At 42.2% G+C, this 16,326-nt stretch overlaps 1 protein-coding gene across 5 annotated transcripts in view; it reads left to right on the top strand.

The window, feature by feature from the left end:
* LOC110505770 (E3 ubiquitin-protein ligase HECTD1) overlaps positions 1–16,326 on the top strand; it is a 37,407-nt gene that overhangs the window by 6,520 nt on the left and 14,561 nt on the right. For all 5 annotated transcript variants that reach the window (XM_021585204.2, XM_021585199.2, XM_021585201.2 and 2 more), the window contains exons 4-20: positions 241–468; positions 706–987; positions 1,511–1,781; positions 2,058–2,134; positions 3,560–3,658; positions 3,909–4,023; positions 4,160–4,331; positions 5,264–5,402; positions 5,586–5,756; positions 5,919–6,141; positions 6,317–6,580; positions 10,592–10,668; positions 11,800–11,934; positions 12,267–12,413; positions 12,599–12,693; positions 12,795–12,900; positions 16,167–16,301. In XM_021585204.2, coding sequence (XP_021440879.2) covers positions 241–468; positions 706–987; positions 1,511–1,781; positions 2,058–2,134; positions 3,560–3,658; positions 3,909–4,023; positions 4,160–4,331; positions 5,264–5,402; positions 5,586–5,756; positions 5,919–6,141; positions 6,317–6,580; positions 10,592–10,668; positions 11,800–11,934; positions 12,267–12,413; positions 12,599–12,693; positions 12,795–12,900; positions 16,167–16,301 — 2,736 coding nt within the window. The remainder of the gene's footprint in view (positions 1–240; positions 469–705; positions 988–1,510; positions 1,782–2,057; positions 2,135–3,559; positions 3,659–3,908; positions 4,024–4,159; positions 4,332–5,263; positions 5,403–5,585; positions 5,757–5,918; positions 6,142–6,316; positions 6,581–10,591; positions 10,669–11,799; positions 11,935–12,266; positions 12,414–12,598; positions 12,694–12,794; positions 12,901–16,166; positions 16,302–16,326) is intronic.

Raw genomic sequence — 16,326 nt, 5'->3', positions numbered from 1 at the left:
TAGCTCTTGAATATGTAGGTCATGTTTCACAACATATATATATATATATATATATATATATATATCTGGTTTAGGAAGGGTTTATGTATGTGGTAGAATATTACAGAACATGCTCATACTCAAAAGTAGTCAGGTGCAGAGTCCTCGTTGTGAAATCCATAGTAAAAAATGGGCCGCGCATCATAAATAATCATTTATGAATATATTCTTCTGCTGACTATTTGTGGTGTCATTTGTCAGGTGCTGGAGCTGATCTGTACCAGGGAGTCTGGTGCAGTGTTTGAGGCTGGGGGTCTGAACTGTGTGCTTAGCTTCATCCGGGACAGCGGTCATCTGGTCCATAAGGACACCCTGCACTCTGCCATGTCTGTGGTGTCTCGCCTGTGCAGCAAGATGGAGCCCCAGGACTCCTCTCTGGAGACCTGCGTGGAGTCCCTCTCCAGTCTTCTCAAACACGAAGACCACCAGGTGAATGGCACACCCACTCAGGGGTCATCGGTTGGGGGGGTGGTCATTCATGCACATTGGTGGTGGATGAATAAGTTTTCCCCATTTCTATATTAAGTGCTTTGAACTACTGGAAAAGTGGTATATAAATCCAATCAGTTATATAAATTGAATCAATTATCACTGGAAAGAAGCTTGAAGGTCTAGTTGCAAATGATTGCATTGTTATTGATGAAAATGCAACCCATTGATTGACAGGTGTCTGACGGTGCTCTGCGCTGCTTTGCCTCCCTGGCGGACCGGTTCACCCGTCGAGGGGTGGACCCCGCGCCACTGGCCAAGCACGGTCTGACAGAGGAGCTGCTGTCCCGGATGGCGGCTGCAGGGGGCACGGTCTCCGGTCCCTCCTCCACCTGTAAGCCAGGCCGGACCTCCACTGGGGCCCAACCCACCGCCGCCGACTCCAAACTCTCCAACCAGGTGTCCACCATCGTTAGCCTGCTGTCCACGCTGTGCAGAGGCTCTCCCCTCGTCACTCATGTAAGGACATTTTACATTTAGTATTGTTAAAAAAAAAAAAAAACATTTACAAATCAAATTGCCCATTGTTGGTACAAAATACTTTTCTCAATGTGAGTCTTTAAGGACCAGCTCATATCTCAGAGACTACTGAGAAGAGTTTTATTAGATGGCTTTTATTTTAAGTCCTTAGCCTTGTCAAATTATTGCAGTTTGATTTGTGGTAGCTGTATTTGGTGTTATGAGCACTCTGGGACACATTTCTGTATTAGTAAGAATTCATAATGTATTTCATAGCAATTTTATTGGCACAAATTTTAATATATGAACTGCAATATCTTGAAAGCTAACCGTAATAAAAATAACATAAAATGTTGAAAGGATCTAATTTCAGAATATATTAGTGAAGAGAACTGTATTGTAATAAGAGCTATTCTGAAGTGACACTGTGACTAGTATAAGAGAATAATGGGATAATAATAGAAGTGGTGTTTTTGTTTTGTCTCTCTGTGTGTGTGTTTCCTGTGTGTGTGTGTGTGTATAGGATCTGTTACGCTCTGCTCTGCCTGACTCCATGGAGAGTGCCATGCAGGGGGACGAGCGCTGTGTTCTGGACACCATGCGTCTGGTGGACCTGCTGCTGGTGCTGCTGTTCGAGGGCCGCAAGGCTCTGCCCAAATCCACTGCTGGCTCAACAGGGCGCATCCCGGGCCTGCGACGGCTGGACAGCTCCGGGGAGCGTTCCCACCGACAGCTCATCGACTGTATCCGCAGCAAAGACACAGACGCTCTCATTGATGCCATCGACACCGGAGGTGGGTGGGTGGATAGTATTGGCTCAAAAGTAATGCACTGTAAAGGGTATAGGGCACCATTTGGGACCCAGATATATCCTATATGTTGGTCTGTCAGGAGGCTAGGGCACATGATGATGTGGCAGAGGAAGTTTGTCCAATCTGGTGTAATGGTGCAATTTTTCTTAATTAATTTCAGCCGTTTGTTTTGCATAATGGTAAATGTGTCATGTTTATGAAAAGTGTCTGTTATTGCACACGCATATTCAATTGCTTAAAATGGTTCCTATGTTGCAGCTTTTGAAGTGAATTTCATGGATGACGTCGGGCAGACTCTTCTGAATTGGGCCTCTGCGTTTGGCACACAGGAAATGGTAAGCTATTTCAGACTGAGTCTCGTATCCCTCTATCTCTTTACAGAGATTACCCAATACATTATGGGGACCATTACGCATGCGAACAGAACAGAATGGCTTATTGTGCCAGGGGGATTAAAGATATATTTTGGAAATGAGGCACTGTATCTAGTTCCCCAGAGTCAGATGAGCTCATGGATACCATTTTTATGTCTCTGCGCGCAGTTGAAGGAAGTTGTTAACTAGCTCTAGAACAATTACTTTCTAGCGCAATGCAGATACCCATATACAGTGCCTTCGGAAAGTATTCAGACCCTTCGACTTATTCCACATTTTGTTACGTTACAGCTTTATTCTAAAATGGATTAAATCGTTTTTCCCCCCTCGTCAATCTACACACAATACCCCACAACGACGATATAATACCCCATAATGACAAAGAAAAACGGCTTTTTAGACATTTTTAGCAAATGTATAAATAAAATAAAAAACGGAAATATCACATTTCCATAAGTATTCAGACCCTTTATTCAGTACTTTGTTGAAGCACCTTTGGCAGTGATTACAGCATCGAGTCTTCTTGGGTATGACGTTACAAGCATGGCAAACCTGTATTTGGGGAATTTCTCAAATTCTTCTCTGCAGATGCTCTCAGGTTGGAAGGGAGCCGTGCTGCACAGCTAATTTCAAGTCTCCAGAGATGTTTGATCGGGTTCAAGTCTGGGCTCTGGCTGTTTTCTTGGCTGTGTGCTTAGGGTGTTGTCCTGTTGGAAGAAGAACCTTCACCCCAATCTGAGGTCCTGAGCACTCTGGAGCAGGTTGTCATCAAGGATATCTCTGTACTTTGCTCTGTTCATCTTTGCCTCGATCCTGACTAGTCTCCCAGTTCCTGCCGCTGAAAAACATCCTCACAGCATGATGCTGCCGCCACCATGCTTCACCATAGGGATACTTTCCGAAGGTACTTTGTCATTGCAGTAATGCTAGTTAGCATTGGCTCAGTAAACTACCTCTAACTTCCTTTATACTGGACATAGAGACACAAAAATTGTATCCATGACTTAATCTGACTCCGGGGAAGTAGATAAGTGGCATTGACAAAATCCCAAAGTATCCTTTTAAGGACAGCATCTCTTCCCTGTTGTGCTGCAAGAATGGGTTCAGTACTCAAGGTTCTGTCAATAGGTGTCCATAGCAACAAACTGTATGCATGGCCTAATGCAGACAGATTACTATGGTTTGGTTCCATAATGGCTTGTTTGTCACCCCGAAACCAGACCACGACACTATTGTATTCATTTGGCACCAAACAGAAGAAAATGGACTGAAATAAGGAGAGTCCAATAATACACGTCTGTTCCAAAATGTTGTAAAAAGTTGTTCTTTGCGTGCCTTCATTATCAAGACTCTGTTGAAATACCCCTGTTGTGGTTGATGTCCCAGGTTGAGTTCCTGTGTGAGAGAGGTGCTGATGTCAACAGAGGTCAGAGGTCCTCCTCCCTCCACTACGCTGCCTGTTTTGGACGGCCTCAAGTAGCAAAGGTAGCTATGGTCTCTTTAACCTTGAGAGGAAATCTCTTTTAACGCTCAAACGGCTGTTTTTTCCAACAACATCCCTTGATAAAGGCCCAGCAGCTGGACTGTTGGCTGCTTGGTGTATATTGAATTCAATGAATGTAAAGAAAACATAGGATAAAGTTTTTGCGTGTGCACCCTATCCTCTATATGTTGTTTGGGAATACAGGCAGATACAGTAAGTTCCCCTAGTAAGCATTTTTCTATGTGTCTATAGACTCTACTGCGACATGGAGCCAACCCTGACCTCCGAGATGAAGATGGGAAAACTCCCCTGGACAAAGCAAGGGAGCGTGGCCACAGTGAGGTGGTAGCCATTCTCCAGTCTCCTGGTGAGTTCTAACAATATATTAACAGCTGTGCTGCCGACTGATTCCATGAAAATCCTTGGTCGTCAGTGGCTCATGCCCATCAGAGAATAAAGGACGGTGGTTATTTCACAATTTGTTGTTCTCTTTTGTTCTGAAGGAGACTGGATGTGCCCTGTTAACAAAGGAGAGGACAAGAAGAAGAAAGACTTGAACGAGGAGGAGGAGGGCAGCGAACCCAAAGGAGACCCTGAGATGGCCCCCATCTACCTGAAGAGGCTGCTACCAGTATTTGCACAAACCTTTCAGCAAACCATGCTACCTTCTATTAGGTAAGCACAACTTTGAGAGTAACTTGACCAAAGGACCTTTGTCTAAACTCACAGAGATGTATATATTACTGAGTTCCTGAATGCAATTTTATTTGAATAGGGACACATACAAATCCATTAACACAGGGTTTCCCAAACTATGGGTCGTGTGATTTGAAAATGGGGTTGCGAGAGAAGTTTTGCGGTTGGTTCATAGAACCGTAACCTCTGGTAGCCGCTACATGCTATTGTAATAAACCGAGTGAGTTATTTTTTCTCCCTACACGTGTCTCTATCTTTTTTAAGCTACAAAATATTATGACCCCATCACTGAAAGATACTGTAAGACTCTCAGGAACACGTACGTACTGTTTCTCTACTATGCCCACAAGCTGTTAGCACCGAGTGGACAAGACCAGGCTCTAAATCAGACTAGGGGGGAAAGAACGTCATCAACAATAAGGTTATTTTCTACATAGAGATCATACAACATTATTGCCTGATGCTCTTCTGAACTTCTCAATCCCTTTTCTAAAGCATTTTAGTCACTTCAAACCATAATGTCTTCAGATTGAAATACTGTCAAGCTGAAAAAGTTTGGAAACCCCTGCATTAAAGGTGCAATATGCAGAAATCGTACCTCCATTTCCTGGTTGCTAAAATTCTAATAGTTTGCTTAATTTCAGTTTCTCGTTCAGAGAATCATTGTACCATCTAAACCTCTGTGAAATATATTTTCATTAATCAAAAATATTGTAGTTTCAGCTGTTTTGAAGCTGGTGTACAAAACCGAAAGCAAAAGACTCAAAAATGACACAGATCTGTTCTATGCATCTTATACTTGCTTTCAATGATCATGACAGATCTATAACTCACATTTCTATGGGCATTTGGTCAGGTTGCCCAAAAAGTGACATTGGTGCTTTAACATGTCGTCCCTCTGTCCCTTACAGGAAAGCTAGCCTGGCTCTGATCAGGAAGATGATCCACTACAGCTGTGAAGTGCTGCTGAAGGAGGTGTGTGACTCTGACGCCGGTCACAACTTGCCAACCGTGCTAGTGGAGATCACCGCCACCGTACTGGATCAGGAGGTACGGCACTACACAACATCCATCTCTTTGTGTATGTGTGTGTTCAAGATGTGTGTGTGTGTGTGATCCTCCACTATTAACAACGTCCACCAATAACCGAATGCCTGTTAAAAAGCAATTTAGTTGCACCAGCTCTCTAGTAATCCACAGGCTAAGTTAAATGTGGTGTCTCTTCCTGTACAGGACGATGATGACGGTCACCTGCTGGCACTGCAGATCATCAGAGACCTGGTGGACAAAGGAGGAGATGTCTTCCTGGACCAGTTGGCTAGACTGGGCGTCATCAACAAGGTGTCCACTCTGGCTGGACCCACCTCAGACGATGAGAACGAGGAGGTGTCCAAACCAGAGAAGGTGCAATAAGAACACCATAATGCAGTTCAAATATACACTGATAGAGCTTTGTGATTTCTGTGTAATAAAAAGTGTTCCGCAAAGAAAATTGATTTACAATCTCTGGATAAGAGCGTCTGCTACATGACTAAAATGTAAAGTAAATGTCTCTGGTTCCACCAGGAGGATGAGCCACAGGAGGATGCCAAAGAGGTGCAGCAGGGGAAGCCCTACCACTGGCGTGACTGGTCCATTATCAGGGGGAGGGACTGCCTGTACATCTGGAGTGATGCTGCAGCCCTGGAGCTCTCCAACGGCTCCAACGGATGGTTCCGCTTCATCCTGGACGGCAAGCTGGCCACCATGTACTCCAGCGGCAGCCCCGAGGGAGGCTCCGACAGCTCAGGTAGACCTAGCTACATACCTTCTCAATCGACCTGGTATGTTATGACTTGAACTTTCCTCAACTAGTTACTTATTCCTCTCCATCTCTTATTTGGAATTGAGGCCAGAATGAGCTCCCTCCACTCGCATACATGCAGTTGTAACAAGTGAATAACCGTGTTGTACTACCCACCCAGAAAGTCGTAGTGAGTTTTTGGAGAAGCTGCAGCGTGCCCGGAGCCAGGTGAAACCTGTGACAGCCAGCCAGCCCATTCTGTCTGCCCTGGGTCCCACCAAGCTGACGGTGGGGAACTGGTCCCTGACCTGCCTGAAGGAGGGAGAGATCGCCATCCACAACTCTGACGGACAGCAGGCCACCATCCTCAAGGAGGACCTGCCCGGCTTCGTGTTTGAGTCCAACAGGGGCACGAAGCACTCCTTCACCGCTGAAACATCACTAGGTCTGTTAGTTTGAACTTCAGTGCATATAGATCATATCATTTTGTTGTATTTAATTCTGTAGTTAAATGTGCCTAAATTGTTTATAGATTAATCTCTCTCATTTTATTATTTATTTATTTCATCTCAGGGTTTCCGTTATGAAAATGTGTGTCCGGACGTTTGACTGGCAGAATTTTAATTTACTGGACTTTTTGAGAAATTTACCATAACCTGATTCTGACACACGGTGCTCAGAATGACAAAAATCACATTTTATATTATGGTAATTAAACTTAACAGAACATGCAAATCGAGAAGGCGATGATGTGTGTCCTTACTGCACACAATTACTTTTCCCCAGTAATGAACAGCAAAATCACTAGCCTATACATAGGCTGCGTGTGACTTTCATGTTTCGGAAGCACATTTTCACCGTAAAAATGCACCTTTATAATAAATCATTCCATGCATCATCGCATTTGCAGACTTATGTAACAGCCTGCTAATCATAATGTGATTAGATTGGATAGTCATAATTTAGGCTAATATAACTCAATCACTGTTGCATGGCTGAGCGTGTAGTGTAGAGGCCTGGACTATAAGCTATATCAGATGTTTTTCCTGTGCAAAGAAAGAAACCTACGTCATGCAATTCTACTAAACTTTATATGACTGGAGACAGCAGAATCTTTTTTTAGGCCTCTGAGAAGGGGAGATAAATAGAATATGACGTCCATCTAAACTGGAGGAGGAAATTATTGTTTTAGGACAGACTTTTATGTGTCACTGACCCAACAATGATCAAGTGAATATGCGCACTGCACACTCACTGGGGATATGGCCGATGTTTTCTGCTGGTGCCAATAAGATAGACTACAGGCCTTCGCTTGTTCACTCAATTAAGTTGATCATTTTCATAACTAAAAGACATTAGTATTTTTGTCATGGTCTTCTCTTTCCAAACTGTTTTTATTTATTTCTGTAAAGACAGGAGTATGCTAATTAGGCTATCATTTTGGCAATTTAATTCCATTAGCCTTTTGGACGCGGCGCTTATGTCAATCTACTACCCCAATAGTAGAACAGTTTACCTAGGCTATTTGGATATTTCTTTCTTGACAAGCTGACCAAACGGACAGTTGTGGGATTATAGATCCCAAATTCATACAACTTTTAAAAATCAATGAATCTGATGCAATACATCAGAACGTTTCGCTTAAAATGTTGATCAACTATTTCTTAACATTATTAGTGCAGTAATGCACACAAAGCACTAGGATATGGACAATGAAATAAAATAATTGCCTTTTAAGATAGGACAATGTTTTGTTTCATGAGCATGGCTTTATTTCTATTACAGCATATTGGAGGCCTGTCATTCATATTCCATTCACCCAGTTGAATGTAACTTGAATAGGTTTAGGCTACTACAAAATGTTCCTATACCCATCATGAGGTTGCTACAACTTAGCCTATGAAAAGTTTACAACATAGGTGTAGAGAGAAATTAGGTGAGACCGTGACACATGGGCAGACAGTGACACATTCAATACCGCCTTTCACACTCCTGCCTGCATCTAGCTGATCTAGGGTGTAATTATTAGTCCAACAGTTGCAAATTAGAGTTTTTATTGGACAAATTAAGATATGTTTATCACTGTTTCGTTCCGTTTGCTTCTGTTTTTAAGAAATGTTTTTCAACAGAATAGGAGGAATGAATACACCCCTGATCACACACACACACAGTTTACTTTCATAGCAGCCACGTTGTATTCCTTCTCACCTCTACACGCTCTCCTCTCACCTTTTTCCTTCACTTGTGGACGTCAAACCATATAACCTAGACATAGCCTACATTGTTGTCACCATATTAGCTAAAGTAATGTGATAGACAACATAGCTAATAGAACTAACACATTAGTAAACCCAATACAAGCATTCAGTACAGTGTTCAATCAGTAAGCAGTTTAGCAGTTCCACCGATGGGTCTCAGTGGCAAAAAATGAGTAAAACCAAAAGCTTACCATGTCTTGGAAGAGAAATTCATTTGTTTCCAAACTGTTCAACTATTGTCTTTTTCTCTCTTTGGGTCAACTACTCAACCCATTTTATGCACTGCAGTGCTAGCTGTAGCTTATACTTTCACTACTAGATTAATTGGATGGATAACATGTCAGTTCATGCTGCAAGAGCTCTGATAGGTTGGAGGACATGCTCCAGAAGTTGTCATAATTACTGTGTAAGTCTATGGAAGGGGGTGAGAACCATGAGCCTTCTAGGTTTTGTATTGAAGTCCATGTACCCAGAGGAGGATGGAAGCTAGCTGTCCTTCGGCTGCACCATGGTGCTACCCTACAGAGTGCTGTTGAGGCTACTGTAGACCTTAATTGCAAAACAATGTGTTCTAATAAATTATTTGGTGACGTGAACATGTTTTATAGTATAGTTTTATCTAAAAATGACAATGTTTCACTATAAAAATATATAAATAATAATTCACTAAGGAATTGTCCTCCCCTTCCACCTCTGAGGAGCCTCTACTTCGCTACAGATATGGTTGGGTTTTGCCTAGGCTACTTTAAAGCAAGATGATGTCTCATGTAGTGCCACATTCTGGTTTCAACGATTAGGTAGCCATATGTTTTCTAAATGCATACTGCCTCCAGCTCATTGCAAAGTGTTGTGTGGCACGCTGAAGCCTACCTACTGTTGCCTCAGCATTTGAATAGCGAATGAGAAGTGCACTGAAATTGCCAGTTGATATATCGAGTAGCTTATTTTAATCATGGCCCAAAAATTAATAAGATCCATAATGAATGTACACCCTCCAATTTAATTCCACTAAATTATGCAAATGAACTCATAGACCAGTAAGTATAACCAGTCAAATGTATTTCCATCAATTAATAGACTATAAAGCATTATCTCAATAGGATTTGTTTTCTATTCCCGGACAATTGGCCTTTTAAAATTAATTACAGCCAAAAGCCGGGTAATACCGGCTAACGGAAACCCTGAGACTATATTAAAAGTATGTGGACACCCCTTCAAATTAGTGGATTTGACTATTCAGCCACACCTGTTGCTAACGGGTATATAAAATCCAGCACACCGCCATGCAATCTACAAAGAAAAACATTGGCAGTAGAATGGCCTTTACCGAAGAGCTCAGTGATTTTCAACGTGGCACTGTCATAGGCACATTAACAGTTTGTCAAATTTCTGCCATGCTAGAGCTGCCCTGCTCAACTGTAACTACTGCTATTGTGAAGTGGAGCAACAATGGCTCAGCTGTGACGTGGTAGGCCACTCCCCCTGCCCAAATGCATAATGCCAACTGTAAAGTTTGGTCGATGATGAATATTTTCTGGTGCTGTTTTTCATGGTTTGAATGGGGCTAAGCGCCTTAGTCCCAGTGAAGGGTAATCTTAACGCTACAGCATACAATGACGTTCTAGGCGATTCTGTGCTTCCAACTTTGTGGCCAGTTTGGGCAAGGCCCTTTCCTGTTTCAGCATGACAATGCCCTGGTGGACAGTGTGAGGTGAATAGAGAAATGGTTTGTTGAGATCTGTGTGGAAGAACTTGACTGGCCTGCAAAGTGCCCTGACCTCAACCCCATCGAAAGCCTTTGGGATTAATTGGAAGGCTGACTGCAAGCCAGGCCTAATTGCCCAACATCAGTGCCTTACCTCACTAATGCTCTTGTGGCTGAATGGAATCAAGTCCCCACAGAAATGTTCCAACATCTAGTGGAAAGTCTTCCCAGAAGAGTGGAGGCTGTTATAGCAGCAAAGGGGGCACAAACTCCATATTAATGCCCATGATGTTGGAATGAGATGTTCACCGTGCAGGTGTCCACATACTTTTGGTCATGTAGTGTGTATGTGTGTATAAAGAAAAATGTGTTATCCTCTACTAATAATGATGTGGTGATGGCTAGTGGAAAGCCATTAAGTGCATCTCCCAGTCCGCCCTGCATTTGATGTGAATTGTCTTAATGTTTTCCTTCTCTGTGTTGTGTTGTACAGGGTCTGAATTTGTGACTGGCTGGACTGGAAAGAGGGGAAGAAAGCTCAAATCCAAATTGGAGAAAACAAAACAAAAGGTGGTTGAGTCCGTCTTCTGTTCAGCAGTATTTTTGTTGTTGTTTAAAGCCAGCTTCCTGAATTGAGAAGATTACTTTGTCTATTGTCACAGGGACACCTTTTTTTTTTGCTTTAGAGCACATTACATATTATCCATCTCGTTTAGCCGCCATATCATTCTTCTGTTTTATATAACAGCGGGTAGACTTGGGCAGTATCCAGATTGTCATAACTTCATACCAGCCTTGTTCCATACCAGGATCTTAGGTAATACCGGCACTAAACACAGGGGGCGCTGTTTATAAACTCCATTGAGCCTTTGCAACACGAAGATTAGTAATGCTAACAAGTACATATAAAATCCCATAGAAAATGCTAACGATCATTTTATACAGTCTCTGACCTAAACTATTTTCAGGACAGACATCCCAGCTCATGCTGTTATTACAATAACTAAAAAATGCTACTCCCAGTTTACTGCACGCACAAAACTAATATTCGACATATTTTGGAAGAAGCTAACCTCTTTGCTAGATAGCTAAGTAGCTACTACATTAGCGAACCAAATGTACAACTGCAGAGCATTTGGCACATTTTAGACAGTTAACTTAATAGTTATAAGATATCTAGCTGGCAAACATTTAGTTGTGAATTCCATACCGTAACTAGATCACCTGGCAGGTGCTGCACAACATTGAGCGACTCATAAGGCTCTGGTCTAGTCATTGTGTGCTTGTAAACTAACACTACATGACTGGGTACTACTACCTGTAAGCTTCATAATGAAAAATCATCTGACAGGTGAAATGAAGAACACAATCTTCTCTATCTCCTAACATATATTTGACAAGTTGACTATGTATTTTACTTAAAAAGTAGCTGCAAATATTCCAATGTATAAAAAGTTCAAATAGTTTCAACAGTATTGGAAAAACCATCCTGTGTCTATTTCCAAAACCCCTGGTATACAGCCCAAGCCTAACAGCAGTTTTATGCTAGTTATCCCTCACTTTTTCCTTAACACCCAGCGAGCCTAGAGCCCCTCTGTCTGTTTCTGTGATGTGTGGTTGTGTTACCTTAGTTGAATGCACTGATTTGTAAGTGGCTCTGGATACGAGTGTCTGCTAAATGGCTAGAAATGTGAAACGCAGGTGAAGACCATGGCCAGAGACCTGTATGATGACCACTTCAAGGCGGTAGAGAGCATGCCCAGAGGGGTGGTGGTCACCCTGAGGAACATCGCCACCCAGCTGGAGTCTGCTTGGGAGCTGCATACCAACAGACAGGTAGGGGGGAAAAGCACATCAACTCTAACCTAAATTTATGTCAGAGTCGGATAACATTATGATTACCAACAGACCGGTAGGTGGGGGAATCGCCCTGATCCACTCACACAACACACATTGACATCAATTCACGTCTACTTGCACTTTATGGAAAGTGCGCCTTAATGCAATTTACAGTAAATTGGTACTTTAATTTTAAAAAACGAAGTAGATATTTTGATTGACTCACTCTGTGATATGTAGTCGTTTTGTTTTCTTGGTTCTGTCTGAAGCTGTAGGCTTGGTTTGATGACTCAGTGAAAGCTAAATGTGCTGTTTTGTTTCTGTTGCAGTGTATCGAGGGAGAGAACACATGGAGAGACTTGATGAAAACGGCTCTGGAAAACTTGATTGTGGTTCTCAAGGATGAGAACACCATCTCCCCCTATGAAATGTGCAGCAGTGGCCTAGTGCAAGCGCTTTTTACAGTCCTTAATAATGTAAGTAAGATGGGATGGATGAGGTGTACAGGGACCTTTGGCCCAAAGTAGTACTCTATACAGTGAATATGGTTCCATCTGGGCTGCAGATTTCTCTTCCTTTCATACTTTTTCTCAACACTGTCTGGGTAACCAACTTCCTCGTAAGTCCAACTCGGCTCAATTAATGTTTTTCTCTTTTTCAGAGTGTGGAACTTGACATGAAACATGATTGTAAACCATTAATGGAAAGAATAAATGTATTTAAAACCGCATTCAGTGAAAACGAAGATGATGAAAGGTAATAATTCAGACTTTTATATAATTAATTTGTATAAATGTGTTTTTAAATAATAAAAACCTGTCAGTGGCTCACTTCCTGGTTTGTCCCATTTAATTTAGCCGACCCGCAGTTGCCTTAATCCGCAAACTACTAGCAGTCCTGGAGTCCATTGAGAGGTTACCTCTGCACCTGTATGACACCCCAGGCTCCACCTATAATCTGCAGGTGAGTCTCCTCCACCACATCTCTCAGTAGTATAGTGGTGTTTGTTCCAGCGACCTGTTTTAAAGCTTAGGTTCAGTAAAACTCATTCTAGAGTTCTGCATGAGTAAACTAACGTCAAAACTCAATCTTTTTTTATTTTTTATTTAACCCCCTTTTCTCCCCAATTTCGTGGTATCCAATTGTTAGTAGTTACTGTTAGTAGTTATTATCTTGTCTCATCGCTACAACTCCCGTACGGGCTCGGGAGAGACGAAGGTCATGCCATGTGGCCGACTGCGACAGAGCCTGGGCACGAACCCAGCCCTAAACCACTGCGCCACCCGGGAGGCCCAAAACTTGATCTTTAACCAGAGATCCCATTTTCTTTCCAAATACAGTGCATTCATAAAGTATTCAGACCCCTTCCCCCTTTCCATATTTTGTTATCTTACAGCTTTATTTTAAAATTGCTTAAATAGTTTTTTCCGCCTCAATCTACACACAATACCCCATAATGACTAAGCAAAAACAGGTTTTTAGAAACTGAAATGTCGTTTACATAAGTATTCAGACTCGGTACATTGTTGACGCACCTTTGGCAGCGATTACAGCATCGAGTCTTCTTGGGTATCACGCTACAAGCTTGGCTTACCTGTATTTGGAAAGTTTCTCCCGTTCTCTGTGGATCCTCTCAAGCTCTGTCAGGTTGGATGGGGAGCATCGCTGCACAGCAATTTTGGGTCTCCAGAGATGTTCGATTATGTTCAAGTCTGGGCTCTGGCTGGGCCACTCAAGGACATTCAGAGATTTGTCCCGAAGCCACTTCTGTGTTGTCTTGGCTGGGTGCTTTGGGTCGTTGTCCTGTTGGAAGGTGAACCTTCGCCCCAGTCTGAGGTCCCCAGTGCTCTGGAGCAGGTTTCATCAAGGATCTCTCTGTACTTTGCTCCGTTCATCTTTGCCTCAAACCTGACTAGTCTCCAAGTCCCTGCCGCTGAAAAACATCCCCACAGCATGATGCTGCCACCACCATGCTTCACCGTAGGGACGGTGCCAGGTTTCTTCCAGACGTGATGCTTGGCATTCAGGCCAAAGTGTTCAATCTTGGTTTCATCAGACCAGAGGATCTTGTTTCTTTAGGTGCCCTTTGGCAAACTCCAAGCGGGCTGTCACGTACCTTTTTACTGAAGAGTGTCTTCAGTCTGGCCACTCTACCATAAAGGCTTGATTGGTGGAGTTCTGCAGAGATGGTTGTCCTTCTGGAAGTTGTCGAAACATCGCAAGGATGATCAATGGAAACAGTATACTCCTGAGCTCAATTTCGAGTCTCATAGCAAAGGGTCTGAATACTTGTGTAAATAAGGTACTTCATTATTGGCAAAAAATATATAACTGGTCGCTTTGTCATTATGGGTGTAGATTGAGGGAAAATATATGTTTTTCACAAGGCTGTAATGTAACAAAATGTGGAAAAGGGGAAGGGGTTTGAATTAGAGGTTGACCGATTAATCGGAATGGCCGATTCTCAAGTTTTCATAACAATCGGTAATATTGGACGCCAATTTTTTTTAGTCCTTTATTTAATCTTTATTTAACTAGGCAAGTCAGTTAAGAACACATTCTTATTTTCAATGACGGCCTAGGAACGGTGGGTTAACTGCCTTGTTCAGGGGCAGAACGACAGATTTTTACCTTGCCAGCTCAGGGATTCAATCTTGCAACCTTACGGTTAACTAGTCCAACGCTCTAACCACCTGCCTCACGAGGAGCCCGCCTGTTACGCGAATGCAGTAAGAAGCCACGGTAAGTTGCTAGTTAGCATTAAACTTAATCAATCATAATCACTAGTTATAACTAACTACACATGGTTGGTGATATTACTAGTTTATCTAGCGTGTCCTGCGTTGCATATAATCGATGCAGTGTGCATTCGCGAAAAAGGACTGTCGTTGCTCCAACATGTACCTAACCATAAACACCAATGCCTTTCTTAAAATCAATACACAGAAGTATATATTTTTAAACCTGCATATTTAGCTAAAATAAATCCAGTTTAGCAGGCAATATTAACCAGGTGAAATTGTGTCACGTCTCTTGTGTTCATTGCACACAGAGTCAGGGTATATGCAAAAGTTTGGTCCGCCTGGCTCATTGCAAACTAATTAATTATGACATTGAATGTTGTGCAATGTAACAGGAATATTTAGACTGATGGATGCCACCCGTTAGATAAAATACGGAACGGTTCCATATTTCACTGAGAGAATAAACGTCTTGGAGAAACGGGCAGGGTTTATGACTTTGGCAACTAACAGTAGTGACGACCCTACTTTGTAAACTGCTAGTGGCATTTAGAATTGGTTAGCCTAGGCTATAACCCCCCCCCCAACATAGACAGGTTCTACACTGAAAATCTGCAAAAACATTAGTTTGATGAAGACGGTGTATTTTCATCAGAATCGTTAAGCTGACCGTTAAGCTAACCAGATGTTCTGGCCATAATTCAAATCCTTGCGGTGTTCAATGTGGAATTGTTAATCGTTTTAGAAAATAACAAGGAACAAGTATAATAAACTCAATTCTAACAGAAGACATAGTTTGGTTTGTAACTCTGAAAAATGTATTTCATCTTGCCAAATTGAGCACTGTTTCAAATTATCTCTTTGAGAATAGCTGTTTTAGACACGAGATGCGATTAACATTCTGCTCTATTTTATTCTGTTTTATTACATCATGGTTATTTTTACTATAAAATAGATGTTTTGACAGTGATAAGGGCTCGGGAAATAAGTGTTTTGTCTGCTAAATGAACAAAACAATGCTATGCCATAGCAGAGCTATTCTACAAGCAAGCACCACTGCTGTGGTTACTACCTTTTTTTAAAGTTTGTGTTCCACAATATAATATAACCAGTTGATATTATAGTTTCAATAAACAAATCTTAAATGGCCCTTTATTTATTATATCTCAGTACTAGTCAAGTTTGGACACACCTAATTCAACGCTTTTTCCTTTTATTTTTACTATTTTCTGCATTGTAGAATAATAGTGAAGACATCAAAACTATGAAATAACACACATGGAATAATATAGTAACCAAAAAAGGGTTAAACCAATCAAAATGTATTTTATACTATGGATTCTTCAAAGTAGCCACCCTTTGCTTCGCTGACAGCTTTGCACACTCTTGGCATTCTCTCAATCAACTTCATGAGGAATGCAAGTACTCCTGCAAGTACTCGTCAAACAGTCAAATGCCCATTATTCGTCCTTCCTGTGTGTGTGTTAGATCCTGACAAGGAGGTTGCGTTTCCGTCTGGAGCGCGCACCTGGGGAGACGGCGCTGATCGACCGTACCGGACGTATGCTGAAGATGGAGCCCCTGGCCACCGTGGAGTCTCTGGAGCAGTACCTCCTCAAGATGGTACCACCCCCTCTTCCTTAACCAT

The sequence above is a fragment of the Oncorhynchus mykiss genome, chromosome 25 (genome assembly GCF_013265735.2).
Source record: "Oncorhynchus mykiss isolate Arlee chromosome 25, USDA_OmykA_1.1, whole genome shotgun sequence".
Taxonomy (NCBI): domain Eukaryota; kingdom Metazoa; phylum Chordata; class Actinopteri; order Salmoniformes; family Salmonidae; genus Oncorhynchus; species Oncorhynchus mykiss.
The sequence above is the reverse complement of the archived record's forward strand: the minus strand, read 5'-3'. Positions and strand labels throughout refer to the sequence as shown.